This window comes from Malania oleifera, chromosome 8, assembly GCF_029873635.1.
Source record: "Malania oleifera isolate guangnan ecotype guangnan chromosome 8, ASM2987363v1, whole genome shotgun sequence".
NCBI lineage: Eukaryota > Viridiplantae > Streptophyta > Magnoliopsida > Santalales > Ximeniaceae > Malania > Malania oleifera.
Window position 1 is genome coordinate 86797464 of NC_080424.1, and position 19115 is coordinate 86816578.

Consider the following 19115-nt stretch of genomic DNA (forward strand, 5'->3'; position numbering starts at 1 on the left):
ATAAATTCATAAAATTTATAAAAAAGGAGTCTTTAAAACATTTTAAGATTTTTTCAATTTTTTTTAAAATTTTTCTAAAAATTTTCCAATATTTTTCTACATTTTTATGGGATTTTTTAAAAGATTTTTTCCTTCATGTATGATATTTTAATTTTTCCAATATTTTTTATCCAAGTAAAAATAATTTAAATAATTTTTATTTATTTATTTTTTCTAATTTCTTTCTTTTGATTTTTACTATTTTATTTTTAAAAAAATTTTAAAATCAATTTTAAAATTAAATAAGCCGAATTGGTGGGTTGGAAGGGTCAGACTGGTTCAATTGGTCTGAACTGAGCTTGACTCGATTGGAAAGAGTGGCCACGTGTCAGCCAAAGGTGCAAGAGAGAGAGAGAGAGAGAATAAAAAAAGAAGAGAGAGAAAGAAAAAGACTATATATAAGTGGGACACATGTCACCATACGGATGGTTACATGTGGCATAACTAGGGTCGCGTATTCGAAAGGCGACGTGATACAATTTTGACCGTCCAATGTGTTTTTATCCGGATGGTCAGATCGCTATCACGTCAGCAATCCATGTCAAATTCTTGGGACGGATCACATTCTACCACGTGGTGAGTGATGTCATGTTGACATCACCCTGCTGCATAAAATTCAATATATATATATATATATAAGTAGTGCCACATGTTGTAATTACTGCTAGCTAACACGTGGTCATGTTTCCCAACCAAGTCAAGCCCAATTTAGACCGGTTGAACTGATCTAATCCATCCGAAACGCTGGTTTAGCTTATTTAATTTTAAAATTGATTTTTAATTAAAAAAAAATTAGAAAACTAGTTAAAAATTAAAAAAAATAGAAAAATAAAAAAATTTATAAAAATAAATAAAAAATATTTGAGTCATTTTGACTCAAACAAAAAAAATGGAAAAATAAAATATAAAAATGAAGTAAAAAGTCTTTAAAAATCTCAGAAAATTGCAAAAAAATGTTGAATGTTTTTTCATAAAATTCTATAAAAAAAAATGAAACAAATTTTGGAATATTTAAAAACTTTTTTTTTAATCAAATTTGATGAATTTATTTAATTATTTTCTGTATATATTTTATTTTTATGTGTGTGCATCCTAATGATTAAACAAAGGGTACAAAGATATTTCAGACTTCACCTATATTAGTTTTGAGGGGAGTTTATCTAATAAGATCCCCTCCTTTAGAGGTCTTATTAGACACTCATAAGTCGCACCATATTTCATATTTTTTTTAGAATTTAAATATTTATTTATTATTTAAGGAGTTAATTAAAGACCATTAGATTCAATTTAGGGACAATTCATAGTTAATTAGGTACCATTCATAAAATAGGTGTGTAGGGGGTGCTAGTACCTTCTTCTCGTATAACTAAACTCCTGATCTCAACTTTGGTAAAGGCCAGACCGACACTACTGGTTCTTGGTCTTAGGATTAGTCTAGACATCAATCAACAAGTAGCTATTAGGTGAGCTAACCGTACCCAGGAAAATAATAGGTTAGTGGTGACTCCATCGAACTTTTTATTATTATTCCTCGTCATTCTGAACCTTTTTTTAGGACGTTGCGACACTCACGACTTCAAATTTTCATATTCAAACAAACGTGGGAATGAGATGTCATGGACATCATATTTTTGAAAATCTTAAAAGATGCCGTGAAACAAACACTCACTAGGGAATTTACCATCTAGTCAAAGTAATTTTTTTAAATAAAAAAAAATTGATTATTTTGTCATTCTCCCCCTTGACACACATAACTTGCAACAATAATGACTAGAAATTTATCCCCTAAGGATGGCGTTGGCACTTTTTTGAGAGTTACATAATTTTTGGAATATTTGAAAGAAGGGAGGGGGGAAATACTATGCCATCTTTAAGATATTTGAAAAATATTATGTTATTTCATGCATGGTAGGGACGAAAGGGCAAATTAGTCATTTTAATTAAAAATTTGCTTGGCCACTTGATGATAAATTGAAGGAGGTGGTGTATAGTGTCACAACAATCAAATATGATCACTTTATCAGATTTTAAAAATCTTATGTGAATTTCACGTCTTTTTGTGAAAACTTTTAAGGAGTTCGGTGTCTTGTCCAACTCTTAAATATTTCATCTATTCTCAACCCTAAAGTTTCTAGTTAGGGTAATCTTGAAAGAAGGAGAACACATCAATGCTACCTAATAAAGGGAAAAGAAATATCACTATGATCGCTAAATATAACATGCAAAGGCTCCAAAAATATATTATCTAATATATATAAATATAGTGAAATAATTGATTTTTAGGGATTGACCGTTAAGACATTTCAATTAAAATTAAATTCTAATATTTAAGTGAAAAAATATCAAAGGACACACTTTTAATTATTTGGATTAGGTAATCGTATGAACAAAGAAAATAGTTTAAAACACCATCATTTAATTAGAGAAAGAAGAAAAAGGAGATGAAGAAGGCATATAGGATCGGCACTCATCATGGCATCAATCATGAAATGCCCATGCTTCATGTCAATGAGAAGAAACACCCATCATTTCCCATATGATTAAAAAAAAAAAAAATCATTTTCACTTACATACCAAATCATACGTGGATTACACACTAAACTATGAATTAATTATTTTGGTCAAGTATACCATTTTCCATGTGCAAGTTTCTTCGCCCACGGCCACGGCAGCAGGAAATATACACTATTATAAATGGTATCCCTAAAATTAAAGTGGCACTGGTAGGTGCACCCAATCATTGATTGCGTCGACCAATTTCATATATAGCTTTCTCTTGTTCATCAGCCATTATCATCTACTCCACTAATTCTTACGTTTTACCAAAACCCCTTTTTTTTTAATCGCCCACCCACATCGGTGTATAGCTGTCCACGCTTTCTGGTGATCAACCCAGTTGATTTTCCTTTTTTCCAAACATTGGTCTTCTCTTTTTTTCAAATGCAGTGGTTGATTTGGCTGTTGCAAGGTTTCAATTTAGAATTAATTTTTCATATTGCTGCACAGAATCATACAAGCATGATGCGACAGTGTCCCATGCAAAAATTGTTTTGGCAAATGGGTCTCGGATAATTTGGTCCAATTAATTAGCTAGTGGATGAGGGTTACATGGATTCGGGTTTGAGTTGAGCACATATGCATATATGACAAGTTTTATCCGTAAAAGAGAGAGAGGCTGATTGCCCATGTCAAATATGGTTTGGATTTTGGACTTTCGAAATTTAAGCTAAAAAAATTCAAATTTTTAAAAAATATTTGTACAATATTTAAATATTTTAATATCATGGATAAGTGATCAGAGGTGGATCAATGAAAAATAGTACCATCATTACTATATTACTTTTTAATTTTTTAAACAATAATGTTGAAACTCTTTAATACTCAACTAATCTACTGGATAATTAGCCTGCCTATATGCAGTGTACTCTCTCCGACCCCCAAAAATTAATATTTGACACTGCCAATTCAAAATATTCTGCATGTACGTGTAACCACATATTCACACATAAATTATGTGAATGACATATTCCAATATAGCTCTTCTCTTTTCCTGTGCAACAAATAAAAAATAAACAAAAGCAGAAAACTTTTGGAAAAAAAATGAAAAGAACAAAAGAAACAAATGCACGTACGCATGCATGCATGCAGATCAAACCAACCGTCTAGGATCCGTAACGTTGATCTTCCAATAGTCGCCGGGCAAACCCGCCTCCCTGGCCTTCTTCCTATTCCACTCCAGCTCAAACTTCCTCCTCGGCGTCAGCGCACAGAACTTCTGCAATCCATCGTCCATGGCGTCGTGAACCTTCCACCACCGCTTGTGCGCCACTTCGCTGGCGTATACCCTCTGGTCCCCGATGTCCCAGTTGCAGTCGTAGTCCCTGTAGCACAGCCATGGCTTCAACCCGATGTAGTGGATGGAGTAGAGCTTCGGAGGGTCCGACCCGAACAGCTGGTTCTTGAGCCCCGCCTCCACCGTGGAGTTTGACCAGAAGTTCTTCAAAAAGTTGACCCGCCGCGGCAGGCGGTGCCACCAGAAGAAGACCTCGTTTAGGAACCCCTGGTCGCCGCCGTTGTAGGAGACGACGTCGTTGCGGAGGTCCATGAGGATGCGGAAGGTGCACTTGGAGGGCTCGATGACCATGATGCCGGAGTTGAAGATGGAGGCGTCGTTGCCTGTGGCCGATATCTGGGGGAACCGGAAGAGGATGTCGAGGTTGCGGAGGACGATAATGTCGGAGTCGATGAAGACGATCTTGTCGTAGTCGGTGAGCTGCCAGAGGCGGAACTTGCTGTAGTTGTACTCGTTGTACGTTTTCTTCTGGGCGCGGGGGTTGCGGATGCGCTTGATGAAGCGGATCTGCCAGCCGGCGGCTGCGAGGGCGGCGCGCTTCGGGTCGGAGATGGAGTGGTTGTCCATGAGGAGGATGAGATCGCGGGTCGTGCCGGCTTGCCGGAGGCTCTGGGCCAGGGTTATGGCGCCGCATACGTAGGATTCGGAGGAGTGGATTACGGTGGCGTAGGCTTCTCGTCTGGCCGTCTTCTTCGTGTGGCTGCGGATTTTTGAGGCATCGTAGGTTTCATCTATGCCTAGTGGAAAATTTAATGTTGGTTAGAATCTCTGAAATTATACAACTTGGAAATATCTTTATAAAAAATAATTTTTAATTTTTATCTTTAGTTTTTAAAATATCAGTTTATTTTTTTTTATTTTTTTAAATGTACATTTAAAAAATAAATATAAAGAGTTTGATATTTGCGGAAACAATTTTCAAATTTAGTTTGTTGAATATCACCTTATTTTTAACTGTTAAAAAAATTGTGTAATAATTTAAAATTTTAGAAAATAATAAAAAATGTTTTTCAGTTTTTCTACAAACTTACAAAAGTGAAAAATAATGTTGCATTTTTCTTGTTATTTAAAAATTTAGAAATGAAAACAAGTGAAATTCCAAAATATTTATTATTTTAAAAATTTATACAAATTTTGCAAAACAAAAATTAAACTATCTTTGTTGTAATTTTTTTAAAAAAATTAAAAGAAAAAATAAAAAAAATTTCCTCAATTACATAGGCGGATAATACCTTTGATATAATTTTTTTAAGTGTCAAGGTTTTGGATCTCTTTGTTAGAGGTAATAGGTTTGAATAACGAATCGTGTAAAAGAGTATGAGATAGGAGATAAATTAGTCACCTCACAATATCCTATTAAGGGAGTAAGTGAAATCATGCTTGCAATGTACTAGGGCCTGACTTGCTCTGTAACTCAACTTGATTCGATTTTGCTTAAATTCAAGTTTTGTAATACTATTTGCGAACCTAATCAAGTTTTTTAAATTTTATTATAATTATTTTTCAGAACGATGGTGTCCAATACCCTTTATACACTTGACTAATCTATTGAAATAATGGACTCGTGCGCGTTCCTCTACCTTTCTCCACTTAAATATCAAGATATTATCTCTAGTTTCTTCTACTTTAATTTTATTATTTTTTATTATATAAGTCATCTAATCTATATTTATATTGACTTTAACATATATATTTAATATTAATTTATAATTGAGTGGAGTTTGGAGTTTACAAGTTGAAGCATCTCACATTACCGACATGACTCCACTAGACCCATACAGTGAGCCTCCTTGTATAGTGTAGGTCCAAGGTGACACTCCAAGCAAGATGCAAGCACACTATCCTAGTGAAAAATCAATTCCTCTTAGGAAAAAGTCTAGGTAAATGTTTCCTTCCACAAGTAGAATGATTTTGGACAGCAGGAAAAGTTCCTACTTGGTACTTTCTAATTAAGCAGCTGATAAAGCTAAAAATATATTAAAATAATATATATATATATATATATATCATTAATATTTTATTTTTTTATAAATTGTAATCATACATACTAAAAGAAACTTTAATTTTGTATAATGTTTAGTATAAAAGAAAAATAAAATGAAAGTTGATTTTCCACTTTATTCCTTTCTTTGATTTAGAAAATTATTTAAATTAATTAATTTCTCCTTGTCCAAGCACAGCGCCTGTAGCTCAGTGGATAGAGCGTCTGTTTCCTAAGCAGAAAGTCGTAGGTTCGACCCCTACCTGGCGCGTAATTAGCCCTCACTTGGAAATAATTTTTGCCATTTTATGTTCCACCAACTTTCATAAAAACTGAAACATGGGACCGACGAAAGCATACCTTTGTCCCAGAGAGGCAAAGCCAACTTGCACGACCCAACAGGCAAGGAGACCTTCTGCTCCAACTTCCCCATCTCCGGCCGGAAAAACCACCAATCCCCTTCCCGGGCCACCATGTCATCGCACCGGAACATTTCCATCATCGGCCTACACTTGCTCAGAACCACCACTTTAGTCCTCCCTCCCCAACCTCTCCTCCCTTTCTTCACCGCCAAGTTGGCCGCCACCAGGTGTACTTGCAGCCTCAACACCTCCCTTCCCCACCCCTCTTCCGGGAACTTGCATGGCAGCTTCGCCACTATCATGTCCATTTCTCGATATCTCTTAAACTCTGGCATCGGTATCTCGGGGCAAGCCGGCCCATCGATCTCTTCTTCCTCATCTATCCACTCTGGAAACAAGTCCTTCCATTCGAAAAACTCCGAAACTCGATCAAAATGGACTGGTATGGTTTCTCCATGAACTGTCCATTCTCTCACGTCCTCTTCTTCCATATTCACCATTCCAATCTTCATCCCCCTCCCCATTTCATTCATGAAGCTTGGCTTTTCTCTCTTTGTCATGTTCCTTTTTGGCTCCCACTCATCCGCTTGTCTCTCTTCCAACACTGCCTTCATCTTGATGCCATTCTCCTCCTACAAATTAAAGTCATACTCCAAATGGGTCATGTGAAAACAAGAAATTATTTTTTGTTTATTGATCAAATCAAACCAAACTTCATATTAATGCCTCTATAGTGTTAAAATTCAATCATATGGGTCAATTGAAAACGTGAAATTTTTTATTTTTGTTTATCTAATCAACCCTTCCTGCTTCATGTTAATGCCTTAATCAAAACACAAATCTTGATGCCATTCTCCTCCTACAAATTAAAGTCATAATCCAAATGGGTCATGTGAAAACAAGAAATTCTTTTATGTTTATTGATCAAATCAAACCAAACTTCATATTAATGCCTCTATAGTGTTAAAATTCAATCATATGGGTCAATTGAAAACATGAAATTTTTTATTTTTGTTGATCTAATCAAACCTTCCTGCTTCATGTTAATGCCCTAATCAAAACACAATGTTCGAATTCAGCCAAATGGGTCATTTAAAAACTTCGAAACCTTTATGTTTATTGATCAAATTAAGCCCTCCATATTATTGCGTTTTTCTGGGTACAATGTTAATTATTTAGAAACATGAAATCCTTTCTGTCTCGATCTTAATAAAAATTTTAAAATGTTTTCATCTTAATGCCTCTGTCTGGCTAATCAAGTACAATATTAAAGTAGGACCAAATGGAATGATAAATCTTGATCCTTCTTTGTTACAAATTGTTTGCTGATCAAATTAACCAAGAACTGGAGCTAGCTCACCTTACCTTGTGATGGCATTCGCGCAACGAGCACCGAACCAGCGATGCAGCATTCTCTTGGTAGACAGAGGAGGACGGCCGGAGAAGAAGGGCAGCATAGATAACCAAGAAGAAAGCAAGGAAAACCAGGTTGATTCTGATAACCAGAGCCTTTGAAGGAGCAGCCTTCATCATCATCTTATTCCGCACACCCACTATGCACTAAAAAAAAAAAATTATTACTCCTTCAAAGGCAAAGCTGTTTCAGCTCAGTGCAGGACTTTATTATATACATCTCCATTTTCTCCCCCTTCTTCTAGTTAATTATTGTGATTAACATAATTAGGAGGGACATGGCTGTAGTGGTTAGAGTAATTAAGGAAAAATTTAAGCACAAGTAAAGGCAGTGTGAGACATCCCCTCCCTCCATGTGTCTTTTTCTCTTTCAGGGTTTTCTTCACTTCCAGAAACCAAAGCTTTACTTCTTTCCCATGTTAAGCCATTGGTGTCAAAGCCTCTTGTTGGAATTTCACATAGACCCTTCTTGTCTCTTCTCTAACTGTGCCGTTGCCCATAGTTCCTACCTTTTTTGACCTTGGGTTGGGAGTGGGTTTAGAGGGGAATGCAGGGGCAGAATGGGAATGGTGGAAATTTAGAGGGAGGGCCCTAGAGATTCGGGGGTAGGAAGTAGGAACCCTAGCTAAAGTGGGCAGCTAGGAATGCAGGCCCGCCACCAACTATGCGGTTGCCCTGTCAACTTCCCACATGTAGAAAAATGTCCCTTTTAGCCGTTAAGAAATTGTGAGGCTCCCATCATTTCTACGCCCTCATTGGGTATCTTATTATTTATTTAGAATATAAGTAAGCTTTAGGTGGAAAATCACACCCTCCAGAATTCATTGCAGATATATATATATATATATACATACATGTTTTTCATGACCATGATCTATGGTGTGGTGGACTATCAGGGCACTCATTAACTCAACAAGGGCCGTTGGATCATCAAAAGATGACAAGTGGGGGGTCCAAATCTTTGGGCATGATTTGGGAATGATCGGCCACTGCCTACCCGTATTATGTGAGATGTCCTTCTGAGAAATGGGTATATTTTGTCTGTAATCATTTGAAGACATGCATTCTTAAACAAGGTATCATGTTTATAGTACATAATATAGAGACCACACGTCTTAAAGAGGGTAGGTTACTTATTGAGTACTCCCCAATTAAAATTAAAGAAGAGGGGCAGTGGTTGGGGTTGAGCAAGCAAGGCTAATATATATATATAGAGTAGCTGTAGGTGTTTGACAAGATCTAAAGATTTTAGGCCATATTTATATATATAAGCATAAGAAAAATGAAAGAGCGGCGGCATGACTTCAAGTAAAATACTGAAATGATGAAATCCAAACCTAGGATTACTTTTTTTGCAGATAATCATGAGGGCCTCAACAAAAGATTATCCATACATAGCCATGTGAGAGAGAGAGAGAGAGAGAGAGAGAGAGAGAGAGAGAGAGAGAGAGAGAGAGAGAGAGAGAGTATGATACCATAAAATTAAACCTTGCACGAGTAATGTGTGATCGCATGAAAACCAATCCCCCCCCAAAAATAAAAGAAATAGAATATACAAGTGACACCATAGAATTGCAAATCACAGAAATGCAAAATATTAAAGCACGTGCATTTAGCATCATGGAATAGAAAAGAATGACGATAGAACAAAATAACTTAGAAACATAATAATAAACACGTTAATTATTCAAAAATTCCATTATTTTATTCAACATCAAATAAAAAATGTTGTTTCATCAATTATTATTTATTGATGAGAACATATTTTCAGTTGGAAACTCTTATAAACCTACCTTATTACCATTCAAGAACCTAACTATACACTTTAAAGACTGCATTATGCAAGAAATGGGAGGTTGGCCTGGGTTTCCCACATCAGTTATATTCCATTCTTACAGTAATGTTATGTGTCAAAACAATACAATGAAGCCTTAAGGTATCAAAAGGCACATTACTTGGAAAACTACTTGTGCCATGTAAAGACCCTGACTTGCACACAATTTCCCAAGATACATAATGGTAAGGTAGGTTTGTCTATTGTCCAAGATATGTTCCTGTTTCTGAACCTCATTACTCTCAAAACCTCCTTTTAAAAAATACATGTATTGAACCGATCAAGCTGTACAAATGTAACATGTTCCCCTTTGTTTTTCTTTAGTCTTTGAGCTACACCGGACCATTATCTGAATTGTTTTCTTGAGACCCAGAACTTTACCCAGGGACTTGAAAATTGAAACCTGCTCGCTGGTTCGAGTCTTTTCCGCATGGTTAATAAAGTCACGCTTCTGGCAAGTCATGCTTTCACGGTTTCCTGAATATGCTGGGAGTGGCTTTTACCAGGTGGAATGAAAATCAGATCTTCCCAACCTGAGTTCTTCTCACTCATCTGCATCAAGTTAGAAATAACTAAGACTCTGATTTGAAGAGAACTGCATAACTATTGGGTACAAACTTTGCATAACTGCATAAGCTGATTGAGTACAAACTTTGTTACCTCCATTCTTTTAAGAACGTCTTCCAAGCTTCCCACCTGTTCAAATCAGGGGCAATAAGAACGGTCATGTAGAAAATAAAATGTTAAAAGCATTACCAGAAAGAAAGAAAGACTGCTTAAATACCATGCTTCACAAAAAATCAAACATCTTAGCGTTCCATTTAGATAAAAGCCAATTCTTAATGCTAATGAATCTGAAATAATCTTAAGCTGTCTTTGGCAGTATGGATTTCAGACCTTAGATTTGGACTTAGATGGATTTGGACAAATTGTAATACAATTTTATATTACATCTTCTAAAGCCTCTACAAATATAGGGTTAAAGCAAAAATATTTAATCTAGTTTTGCAACACGGTATTTTTTTTTTTTAAATTTCCCACCCCAACTCAGCCCAAACTTCACTCCCCTCCCGCCCCCCCCCCCCCCCCCTTTCATTTTGTAAATTAATAAACTGTACTATTTCTATTGTGAATACATGCTAAGATTATGCACACAAACACAAAGCAAATCCAGAAGAATAAAAAAAAAAAGTGGTTTACATGGCTCCGTAGCCTACCCACATCCACAGAACTGAACCCCACATAAATGTCCACTACACACTTAAATTGGTTAGTGAAAACTGCTCAGATATCAACCCTCCAGTACAAATATAAATAGCCCCCATGTGAAACTCCAAAATATCCTCATAACAACATAATGACACTAGACCAAAATAGGTACCACCCCTCTAAATACAAGTCAAAACTCAACAATTTCAATTGTAACATTCAAATAAAATACTACAAATGCAACATACAATATTAGATGCCATCCATAACATGAATTATATGCACTAAGAAGACCATGTAATTATTTGTCCAACTTCCACATGATTATTTGTCCAACTTTGATCTTTATCTTCCCCCTCTTTTTAATGGCGTAGAATCCATTACCCTCTCATTGAGTCTATGACAATACAGAAAACCCAGAAGCTTGACCCCTGCCATTCATTAGATCAAATAAATTTTCTATATATGCACATATTTGAGAAATGTGTGCCAAACTTCCTTGAAAACCTTTTTTAAAGGATAATCTTCTTTTTGTAAACCAGCTATTTTTAAAATATGTATACTGATCTGTGATTTGCAAAGAAACAATAATAATGTCAGGATGAGAAATTTGACTTCCTGACCTGAACAATGGTAAACATATGGAAAGTTAACAGAATTATTACTAAAACTTAAGTTAAAATAAGCCAATCCTTAAAATTTATTTTCTAGATTTTGCGCCAAGTTTAAACAGAGCAAGCTACATAAGAAAGGCTGCAGGAACTCATACTTCCATCATCTATTTTAATAAAATTGCAAGATACTGAACAGTGAGATTTCAGTACAAAATTAACACAAGCAGCAGCTAGCTTTGGAGGCCAAAATAATGTGCTGGATTATAAGCCTCTTTATCAAATTAGAATGCAAGGAATGGACTCTTTAAGTCCTAAGTCCAAAGATACTAAACATATTTTCTCTTCTCCTTGTGATTCGTAAAGTTTTAAAAGTTATTCACCATTAATACTAAAATATTAAAAGAAAAAATAAAAGAAATAAAAGCAACAAAGTTGTCAATTGTTGCAGTACCATAAGGTGTTGAGAAACACCCGGGCTTCTTGATGCCCTCGAGACCTTTGAGAGTTCTTTTTCTATATCTTCCTGTGTTATCAAACAATGGAACATGTTAAGTCATAAAATACTCATGATTGTATCTTACCAACTACTGTGCACAGAGCACGTTCATGACAAGCTTAACTGAACTAACCTTTCTGAAGTATATTGGGCAGTATCGTTTGTTTTTCTTTCTCACAACCAGAAGGTCTGACTGTAAACACAGAAATTATTACACAATATGACTAGAGGCGTTAGAGCAAAACTACAAAACAGAAACACTACCCCCTCCCCCACCAAAAACAACACACACGCACACACAAAAATAACTAAATAAATAAAACTCTAAGCTAGAGACTATCTTGCCCAGATAAACATAAATTAAGCTCAAGGGTAGCCCTAGCCCCACATGATAGTGAGGGGGCATCTAGCCCTGAAGAACCTCAAAGTCCATGAAACTCCTCGAACGTCAATACAAGACCATCAAAGAGCAAACAAATCACAGTACGTACAACATTCTCCCATTAGCATCATAGTCTGAGATTTCAAATATTTTTTTCTTCCTACTTCATCAACTATATCCAAAATTCCAAATTGAACCAAGAAGAAGAATCCATATAGGTGTCCCCAAATAGCTAGACAAAGACCAGCTGTCATTGTTGTTGTTATTGTAGATTAACCACGTGTCTAAAAATAATAGAATTGAAAGAATATTAAAGGGCACGTAGTCAACAAAGTACAGCAAGCTTTGAGAAACAAGGATTTCAAGAAGGGCTCATTTGGATTCCCAAGTTCAACTTGAAAGGCGTGAGTGCATGTGTGCATTTGTGCCTATGCATGCGTGCACATGTATGCATGCACATGTGCGCGCGCACACACAATTATAGACATTCATTAAAATGTAACCTAACTTACGTAAGTAAAGCAAAGCATAATCCAAATTGAGAAAAAAAAATTATAAAGAAGCGTTGAGTTACAGATCTGCATTTGCAATGAAATGTCAAAGAAACACACAAACACAAATGAACAATTTGAATTCATACATTAGAGAGTTGATTAAAAAAATTTCTATATTCCAAGTTTGTAGGGGGTGTTGAATTGAATTCAAGTCAACCCCATTTACTCTAGATAAAGTTGTATATTCTTGTAATTGTTTCTTTCATCTCTTTTTTTCCTCCTACAGTAAGGTGGTCAATTCATCAGTCTACCCACCTAAAATTACATTTCAATATTAAGCATTTATATTTTTTCAAAACAAAGAAAGTAATTAACTGTTTTATCATTTTTTCAAAACAAAGTACAAAGCAACATTGCACCATGAAGTTAGACAGTTATTGCAGAGAAGCAAGGTAAATAATTTAATCTTTCAAAAAAAGAAAATAGTACATTTTTTTATTGGATGGCAAAAGCAAGCTTTGTCTTATTTTCACCACTTGGAGCCAATTTGGCCCTGCTATGGCCAATGAAAAGAAGATGAAAAGTAATTGATGAAGGTGATTGTGAGCCAAGTTGGCAATTTATTATGGCTGATAGTGAACAATAGCTGTTGAGCATTTCATATATAAAGTCATGTAAAAATAGATCAAAATGGAATTTTTAAGAGAATAAGCCCCATTTTGATTTAGAAAGTGCCTCTAAGCTTTTGAAAGCGCCTTAAAAATAAATTAGTCTCTTCTTTTTGAAGCTATTAAAGCATCTTCCAAGATAGTTCATACATGGCTTCCTCTTCAGAATGCAAAACTAGCGCTAAAACATGAGGCAGCAAACTGGTTTCAACTGAATTAAAACTATCTCCCCTTTGCCTTGGGATTCATGTTCTCAAAATTGGAAATTTTGCAAGGATCAATCACACTACACAAAATAGCCATCGGTTTTAACATAGCTGAAAGATTTCAATAGATCAACAGAAAGGCTTCTGGTCAAATAATTTATATTAGCAGAAGTTGGCCAGTTTAAGGCATCCGGTCCTCTTCATTGACATCATGCATTATTATTTTTAATTATTACCTAAAAGACTTGGACCAGGAATCTTTGGAATATGGCGTTGTCTCTGATTGGACAACGATGGGTTATCTCAAAACTCTGTGGGAGGGGAACTCTGAGCCTGGAAAGGGATTCTGGCAACAAAGGAGAAGAGAAAAGATATGTCCCTCATTCCCCTTGCAATTTTCTGGTGCGTTTGGAAAGAGATGAATAGAAGAGTGTATAAAAATTCAAACTCAGCACCCCAGATCAGAAAAAAGCACTGGTTTACTGCAGTCAATAGCTGGCATAGTGGGACTGTTGTTAATGACTGATGTAATCTTTGATTTTTGTGACACCCTTTTGGGTGCTTGACTTGCTGTACCATGGGTTGGCATCCCCTTGATGCCTTTCCACTAAAATTTCCATTACTTGTCCAAAAATAGAAAAAAAACTAAAAGACTCACATAGTATAGTTTAGTTGAATATAGGGGTTTAGTGTGGCCAAGAATGTACGATGCCTTTGAATAATGAGCTTAGATATACCAATGTTTTAAAAGGTGAAGGTATAAGGTGAGGCATTTTAACCCTCAAAAGGCGAGGCGTAAGCCTAAGGCATTCGGGCATAAGCCTTTTGAGAAATTGTTTTTTAAGATAAAAATATGTTAAATAAATTATATATATTTAAAATAAATTTAAAATCAAGAAAATCACAAATATAATGTTAAAAAGAAAAACTAGATCTACTTTGCAAAATACTTGATAGCCATTCAAAAATTGATACTTGAATACATGACATAAATCATGACAAGTGATAGCTACACCATTACAAAGTTCAAACTATTTTCATTATATAAGATACAACTCTCAATTATTTTGCAAAGGTTAAGGTTCAAGAGTTTTAGAAATAAACTCACATCACGACATTCCTTTTATACAAAAATGTAGTTAAAATTTTCTAAACAATTCTAACTTGAGAATCACGCACACAAAATGTGTAAGCCTCAACTAAAAAGCGCAAAAGGCATGGATTTTTTTTAAAATGCATAAGCCTCAGCATGTAATGCATTAGCCTTTTTGGAATTTGGTATTTTATATTGAGCCTCAAGGCATTTTAAGCATGCCTTGCCTTGAGACGAGCCTCAATTGAGCCTTTAAAAAATACTAAGATATACAATTCAACGTGGCATTGAGCATGCACTATGAGAAGACCTAAATCAACATTTGAAATTGGAAGTAAATTGAAGTCCTCAAGTAAATATCACACTGCAGCACAAATATATCTACCCTTGACATTAGCTATTAAATTCTTAAGAAAATAATGATACCTGAAAAACAGGAACTCCATCAAACCCACTCTTGGAATCTGCAGCTTTAAGCTGGTAGACACGAAAGATAAATGTGAGCCAGGCTAAAATTTGTTCCAGGGTAAAATATCAAATACATAGAGAACACAGCAGATAAAATACAACATTAGTTTTACATGTGGCATCTAACACGTCTTTACATCCAAGTTTCCCCTTCCCTGTGTCTGGACACTAGTAATGAGCTTCATAGACAAACCATTTTCTAAGCATTCATTTTTCACTTTGAGAAACTTTAATAAAAAGAGGATGTGGTTCATACAGAAAAGGACAGAATATTCAGTAGCATAGGGCTGATCGCATTGCCGAAGACCCACTCAGTAGGCTTCAAAGTCCATATTAACCAGCAGGGAAGATCATATAGCATCAAGATGTTCATATGGCAAAATTCTTAGTGGCATGCATACATAAGAACAGCATATCAAACAAAATAAATTTTCCTTTACAAAGAGGAAATCTAAGATTCCTAAAAACCTGTTAGTTGATCAGTATACCACTATACTGCCAACCTGTCTGCTTGAAGGAAATGTCTATACGCAGTTAAGGCAGACCACACTGATTCAAGGATTCTTCTGAAGTTAAATGTATGGGCAGCAATGCTATTCCTCTAGCAGAATCACTTCTTTTTTCTTTTCTTTCCTTTCCTTTCCTTTCCTTCCTTTCTTTCTTTCTTTTGAGAGAGAGAATAACTAGAAGACTCAGAGGTAGATTTGCTTCTTTATAATTTTGGTAACACGAAAGTAAGAGTCAAGCATCACATGCCACCTCCTCAATTTCTAACTTACATGAAGAACTAACCTCCAATGCATTCTTTATCTGAACAGGGTCGGGCAAAAACCGAAATGCAATTCCTTCAACCTTCAACATATAGACCTACAGATGGAAGAACAGAACAAAGACAATCAATTAATTAAATTATTAAAAAAAACAAAAATATAGATAGTCTCTCTTCCGTTACAATTCAAAAGTACCTGATCAAGAGAAATAGGAACAACCCTAGCCCCACCTCGTAGGTCCCTCTTCCGCGACCGAACCTGCATTTCACCAGAATCCCCATCAAATCAAAACCGCAAGAAAAGAAAAAAAAAAACAATAGAAGAGAAAGAGGGAGAGAGGGAGAGGAGGAGAGAGAGGACTTGAGCGAGAAATGCTTCAGCGTCCTCGTGGCGAAAGCAAAGCAAGCCAATGGACTTGAGGCCATTGGGGTCGGAGATGAGCACGAACTCGTTGTTGGAGTTGCTGACGGTGTAGACCGCCGTACCGGCAAGCGTCTTGGCCACGTGCTCGGAGCTCACTTGAGCGACGTCGAAGTCATGTCTCGGCTGCCGATCTTCCTGCGTTACCGATGCGAAGTGCGGGGAGGCAGCGGGGCGGCCACGCCTCGGCACAGAGGCCGGCGGTACGAGAATGCCGGCCAGCCGCTTGCCGTCTTCGACTCGATTCGCGAGTTCGGCACCGAGTCGGATGCAGTGCTGGTGGATGAAGCTCGAGAATGATAGCAGAGAGTTAAACGGCCCAGAGGGTTTTGGAAATTCCATTGTCGAAGAAGACCGGGTGCGTTGCCCAACAGCGGCGTTATATAACCTTAAGTTAAGAGTCACCCAGCGGGCTACAGTATGGTAGGCCTGGCCCAATTTGAGCCTAGAGAGAGATGGACCTGTCAAAGTTAATGGCCCGTTTAATTTTGAAAAATATTTTTTATTTTCTAATTTAAATTTTCAAAGAATTATAAAATATTTAATTATTATAAAATATAAGTGGATGTCCCCCATGCCAATTATGAATCTGCCTCATATATTGCACTAATTAATGTCTCACGTGAACATGTCTCGTATGTTTGTACTAATAAAGTGTATGTCACTCTATCTTCCACCTCTTAGATTTTCCCACTAATAAATGCTTAGCCACCCCTTATCATTTGCTTTCATATAAGTAGACATATAATAAGGATAAGAAAAGTGGAGAGATAAAGTGAAGAGAAGTGATATTTTGTACAATGTTGGCTCCAAATCATCTTGTAATTCTACTCGTGATAGTGAAGTTTTGATTTTATCCGCCCGTGGAGTAAGCATAGCCGAACCATGTAAATTTCTGTCTCGTCTCCATTTATTTATTTTCTCATTTATTTTTCTACATCTTTTATAACATATTATCAGTACGAGACACTAACCAACTAACATATTTTTTTATATATTTATACTGCCTTAATGAACAATTTTATTTCTATTTATACCACCTTAATGACCGGTTTTATTTCTATACCGTCTACATATATTGTTGGCTTAACATAATTTTCGAATCTTGTTTTTGATGATAACAAATAAAGGTTAATTTAATAAGTTATTGGTTAAGTGATAATGTTTCACGAAACCTAGTATGACAAAAATCAAAAGTGTTAGAATTGGTGTATTCCCAAGAGGGGGAGGGGGGGGTGAATTGGAATTTTAAACTTTTCTCCTAAGTTGAAATAAATGTTAGCAGAATATTACAACCTAGGGTCTTTCTATGCAATTTCGAATACACCGATAAATATAATACATGAAAATTTAAATCAAGCGCATCATTCACATAATAACATATACGTGCAGTAAATATAAAATGTGCAAATATAAACAAACACACAATATGTTATCGAGGTTCGGCCAACTGTGTCTACGTCCCCGCCACTAGCTCGCAAGCCCGAGGATCCCACTAATAGCTCACTTAAGGGTGGAGCGGCACCGATTACAACCAGGTCAATTAACACAGGGCTAACCTCAACTTTAACCAGGTCAATTAGTGGGGTTGACCTCAACCTACACGCCTTAACAGGATGACGCACCTAACTTTCCTAACTGGGTCTAAGCCAATTTGGGACTATTCCAGGGCTAGTCTCCCTCTTCAGGCCAGTGCCTGAAAATACAACAGTATTCGCAATCAAATAATATCAGTACAGTGATTATGCTTTCAAGTAAAGCAGATGTGTACCCAACTATGCGCAATTACATACATCACAATATGATTTAATATGTAAGTTGTGCTCAATCTAACAGTTCACACAAAGATATTAGCCAGACAATATATATGAATATTTCAATCAGCAGGATGTCTCAAGCATGTGAATATTAGATAATGTATATGCTTGGTTTACAAAAGACGTGTAATCTTTGTATTCAGCAAATAATATATGAGTAATATTGTAACAAAGATCACTATCACATAAACAAATATCTTTCAAAGTTATATCAAAATAAATCCCACAAGATATTTGGAAATGTTTTGAAGAGATTTTGCAATCCAAAAACAAATACAAACTTCACAAGATATTGCAATGGATATGCAATACTCAGAAGTTTAATACAAGTCTTCTTAGGAGAGACTTATTAACAAAGTCCCCTAAGAATACTTAAGTTTAACTCTTAAGAAAAATCATATCAAATAATCACCAAATAAGGAGAGCAAACCTTTCAACACAAACACTCAATCAACTTACAAATGATGTAAGCAATAATAGAAGGTAAGTATGAGTGGTTGGGGCTTAGATATGAGTATTATATGTTTTGGGAATTTCAGAGAATCTCTCTTAATCAAAGTGGCTAATCTCATGCTAATTATCCCAAATGAGGGGGTATTTATAGACAAAATATAACCGTTAGGGACATTTTGTAAAGAATGTATATGAATTTTATTGTTAAATTATGTGGCATGAGATTCTATGCAAATATATGTTACATTTATGAGATGCAGGTTAAGTAAGTAAAGTATTAAGAATAAAATATGATATGGACAGTGTTGCCTGTGTATGTTAAATGCAACCATGTAAATATAAGATAGCTGAAAGACAGTCATGTTAGTAGATCTAGCACATTTCTATGTAGACTAATTGATGATAGCTAAAAAGAACTGTAGACTAACTGATGATGGCTAAAGACTAGCTGTAGTACGAAGGAAAGAAAGGAAAATGCTATGAAATGACATGGTATGAAATGACAAATGTGAATGATGTAATGTTGAAGAATTACGTAAAGTG

At 35.8% G+C, this 19115-nt stretch overlaps 2 protein-coding genes and 1 non-coding gene across 4 annotated transcripts; 1 reads left to right on the top strand and 2 right to left on the bottom strand.

The window, feature by feature from the left end:
• Positions 1-3489: 3489 nt before the first annotated feature.
• Positions 3490-7982, bottom strand: LOC131162285 (UDP-glucuronate:xylan alpha-glucuronosyltransferase 2). 2 transcript variants are annotated; one of them, XM_058118594.1, is made up of 3 exons: positions 7601-7982; positions 6234-6867; positions 3490-4629 (listed from the first exon to the last, which is right to left on the bottom strand). In XM_058118594.1, the coding sequence occupies exons 1-3, from the start codon at positions 7769-7771 to the stop codon at positions 3689-3691; spliced, it is 1746 nt and encodes a 581-aa protein (XP_057974577.1). In that variant the 5' UTR covers positions 7772-7982; the 3' UTR covers positions 3490-3688. The 2 variants fall into 2 exon arrangements, with proteins under 2 accessions (XP_057974577.1, XP_057974578.1); XM_058118595.1 differs by having other exon boundaries at positions 7596-7834.
• Positions 6072-6144, top strand: TRNAR-CCU (transfer RNA arginine (anticodon CCU)). Its single transcript has one exon. It is a non-coding gene; the product is annotated as a tRNA-Arg (tRNA).
• A 1506-nt stretch (positions 7983-9488) lies between the features above and the next one.
• On the bottom strand, positions 9489-16706 carry LOC131162107 (protein TIC 22, chloroplastic). The gene is made up of 8 exons (XM_058118270.1): positions 16243-16706; positions 16078-16140; positions 15905-15979; positions 15071-15121; positions 11935-11994; positions 11757-11828; positions 10143-10178; positions 9489-10034 (listed from the first exon to the last, which is right to left on the bottom strand). The coding sequence occupies exons 1-8, from the start codon at positions 16642-16644 to the stop codon at positions 9942-9944; spliced, it is 852 nt and encodes a 283-aa protein (XP_057974253.1). The 5' UTR covers positions 16645-16706; the 3' UTR covers positions 9489-9941.
• Between the last annotated feature and the right edge of the window lie 2409 nt (positions 16707-19115).

What these genes read in the sequence shown, in the direction of transcription:
- LOC131162285 (XM_058118594.1), bottom strand. Translation starts at nt 7,771, where the DNA reads ATGATGATGAAGGCTGCTCCTTCAAAGGCTCTGGTTATCAGAATCAAC. An exon ending in TGCGCGAATGCCATCACAAG is followed by an intron (nt 6,868 to 7,600) that starts GTAAGGTGAGCT and finishes TTTAATTTGTAG; the next exon opens with GAGGAGAATGGCATCAAGAT. An exon ending in TTTGCCTCTCTGGGACAAAG is followed by an intron (nt 4,630 to 6,233) that starts GTATGCTTTCGT and finishes ATTTTCCACTAG; the next exon opens with GCATAGATGAAACCTACGAT.
- LOC131162107 (XM_058118270.1), bottom strand. Translation starts at nt 16,644, where the DNA reads ATGGAATTTCCAAAACCCTCTGGGCCGTTTAACTCTCTGCTATCATTC. An exon ending in CTGAAGCATTTCTCGCTCAA is followed by an intron (nt 16,141 to 16,242) that starts GTCCTCTCTCTC and finishes GGTGAAATGCAG; the next exon opens with GTTCGGTCGCGGAAGAGGGA. An exon ending in GTGTTTCTCAACACCTTATG is followed by an intron (nt 10,179 to 11,756) that starts GTACTGCAACAA and finishes TGATTTGAACAG; the next exon opens with GTGGGAAGCTTGGAAGACGT.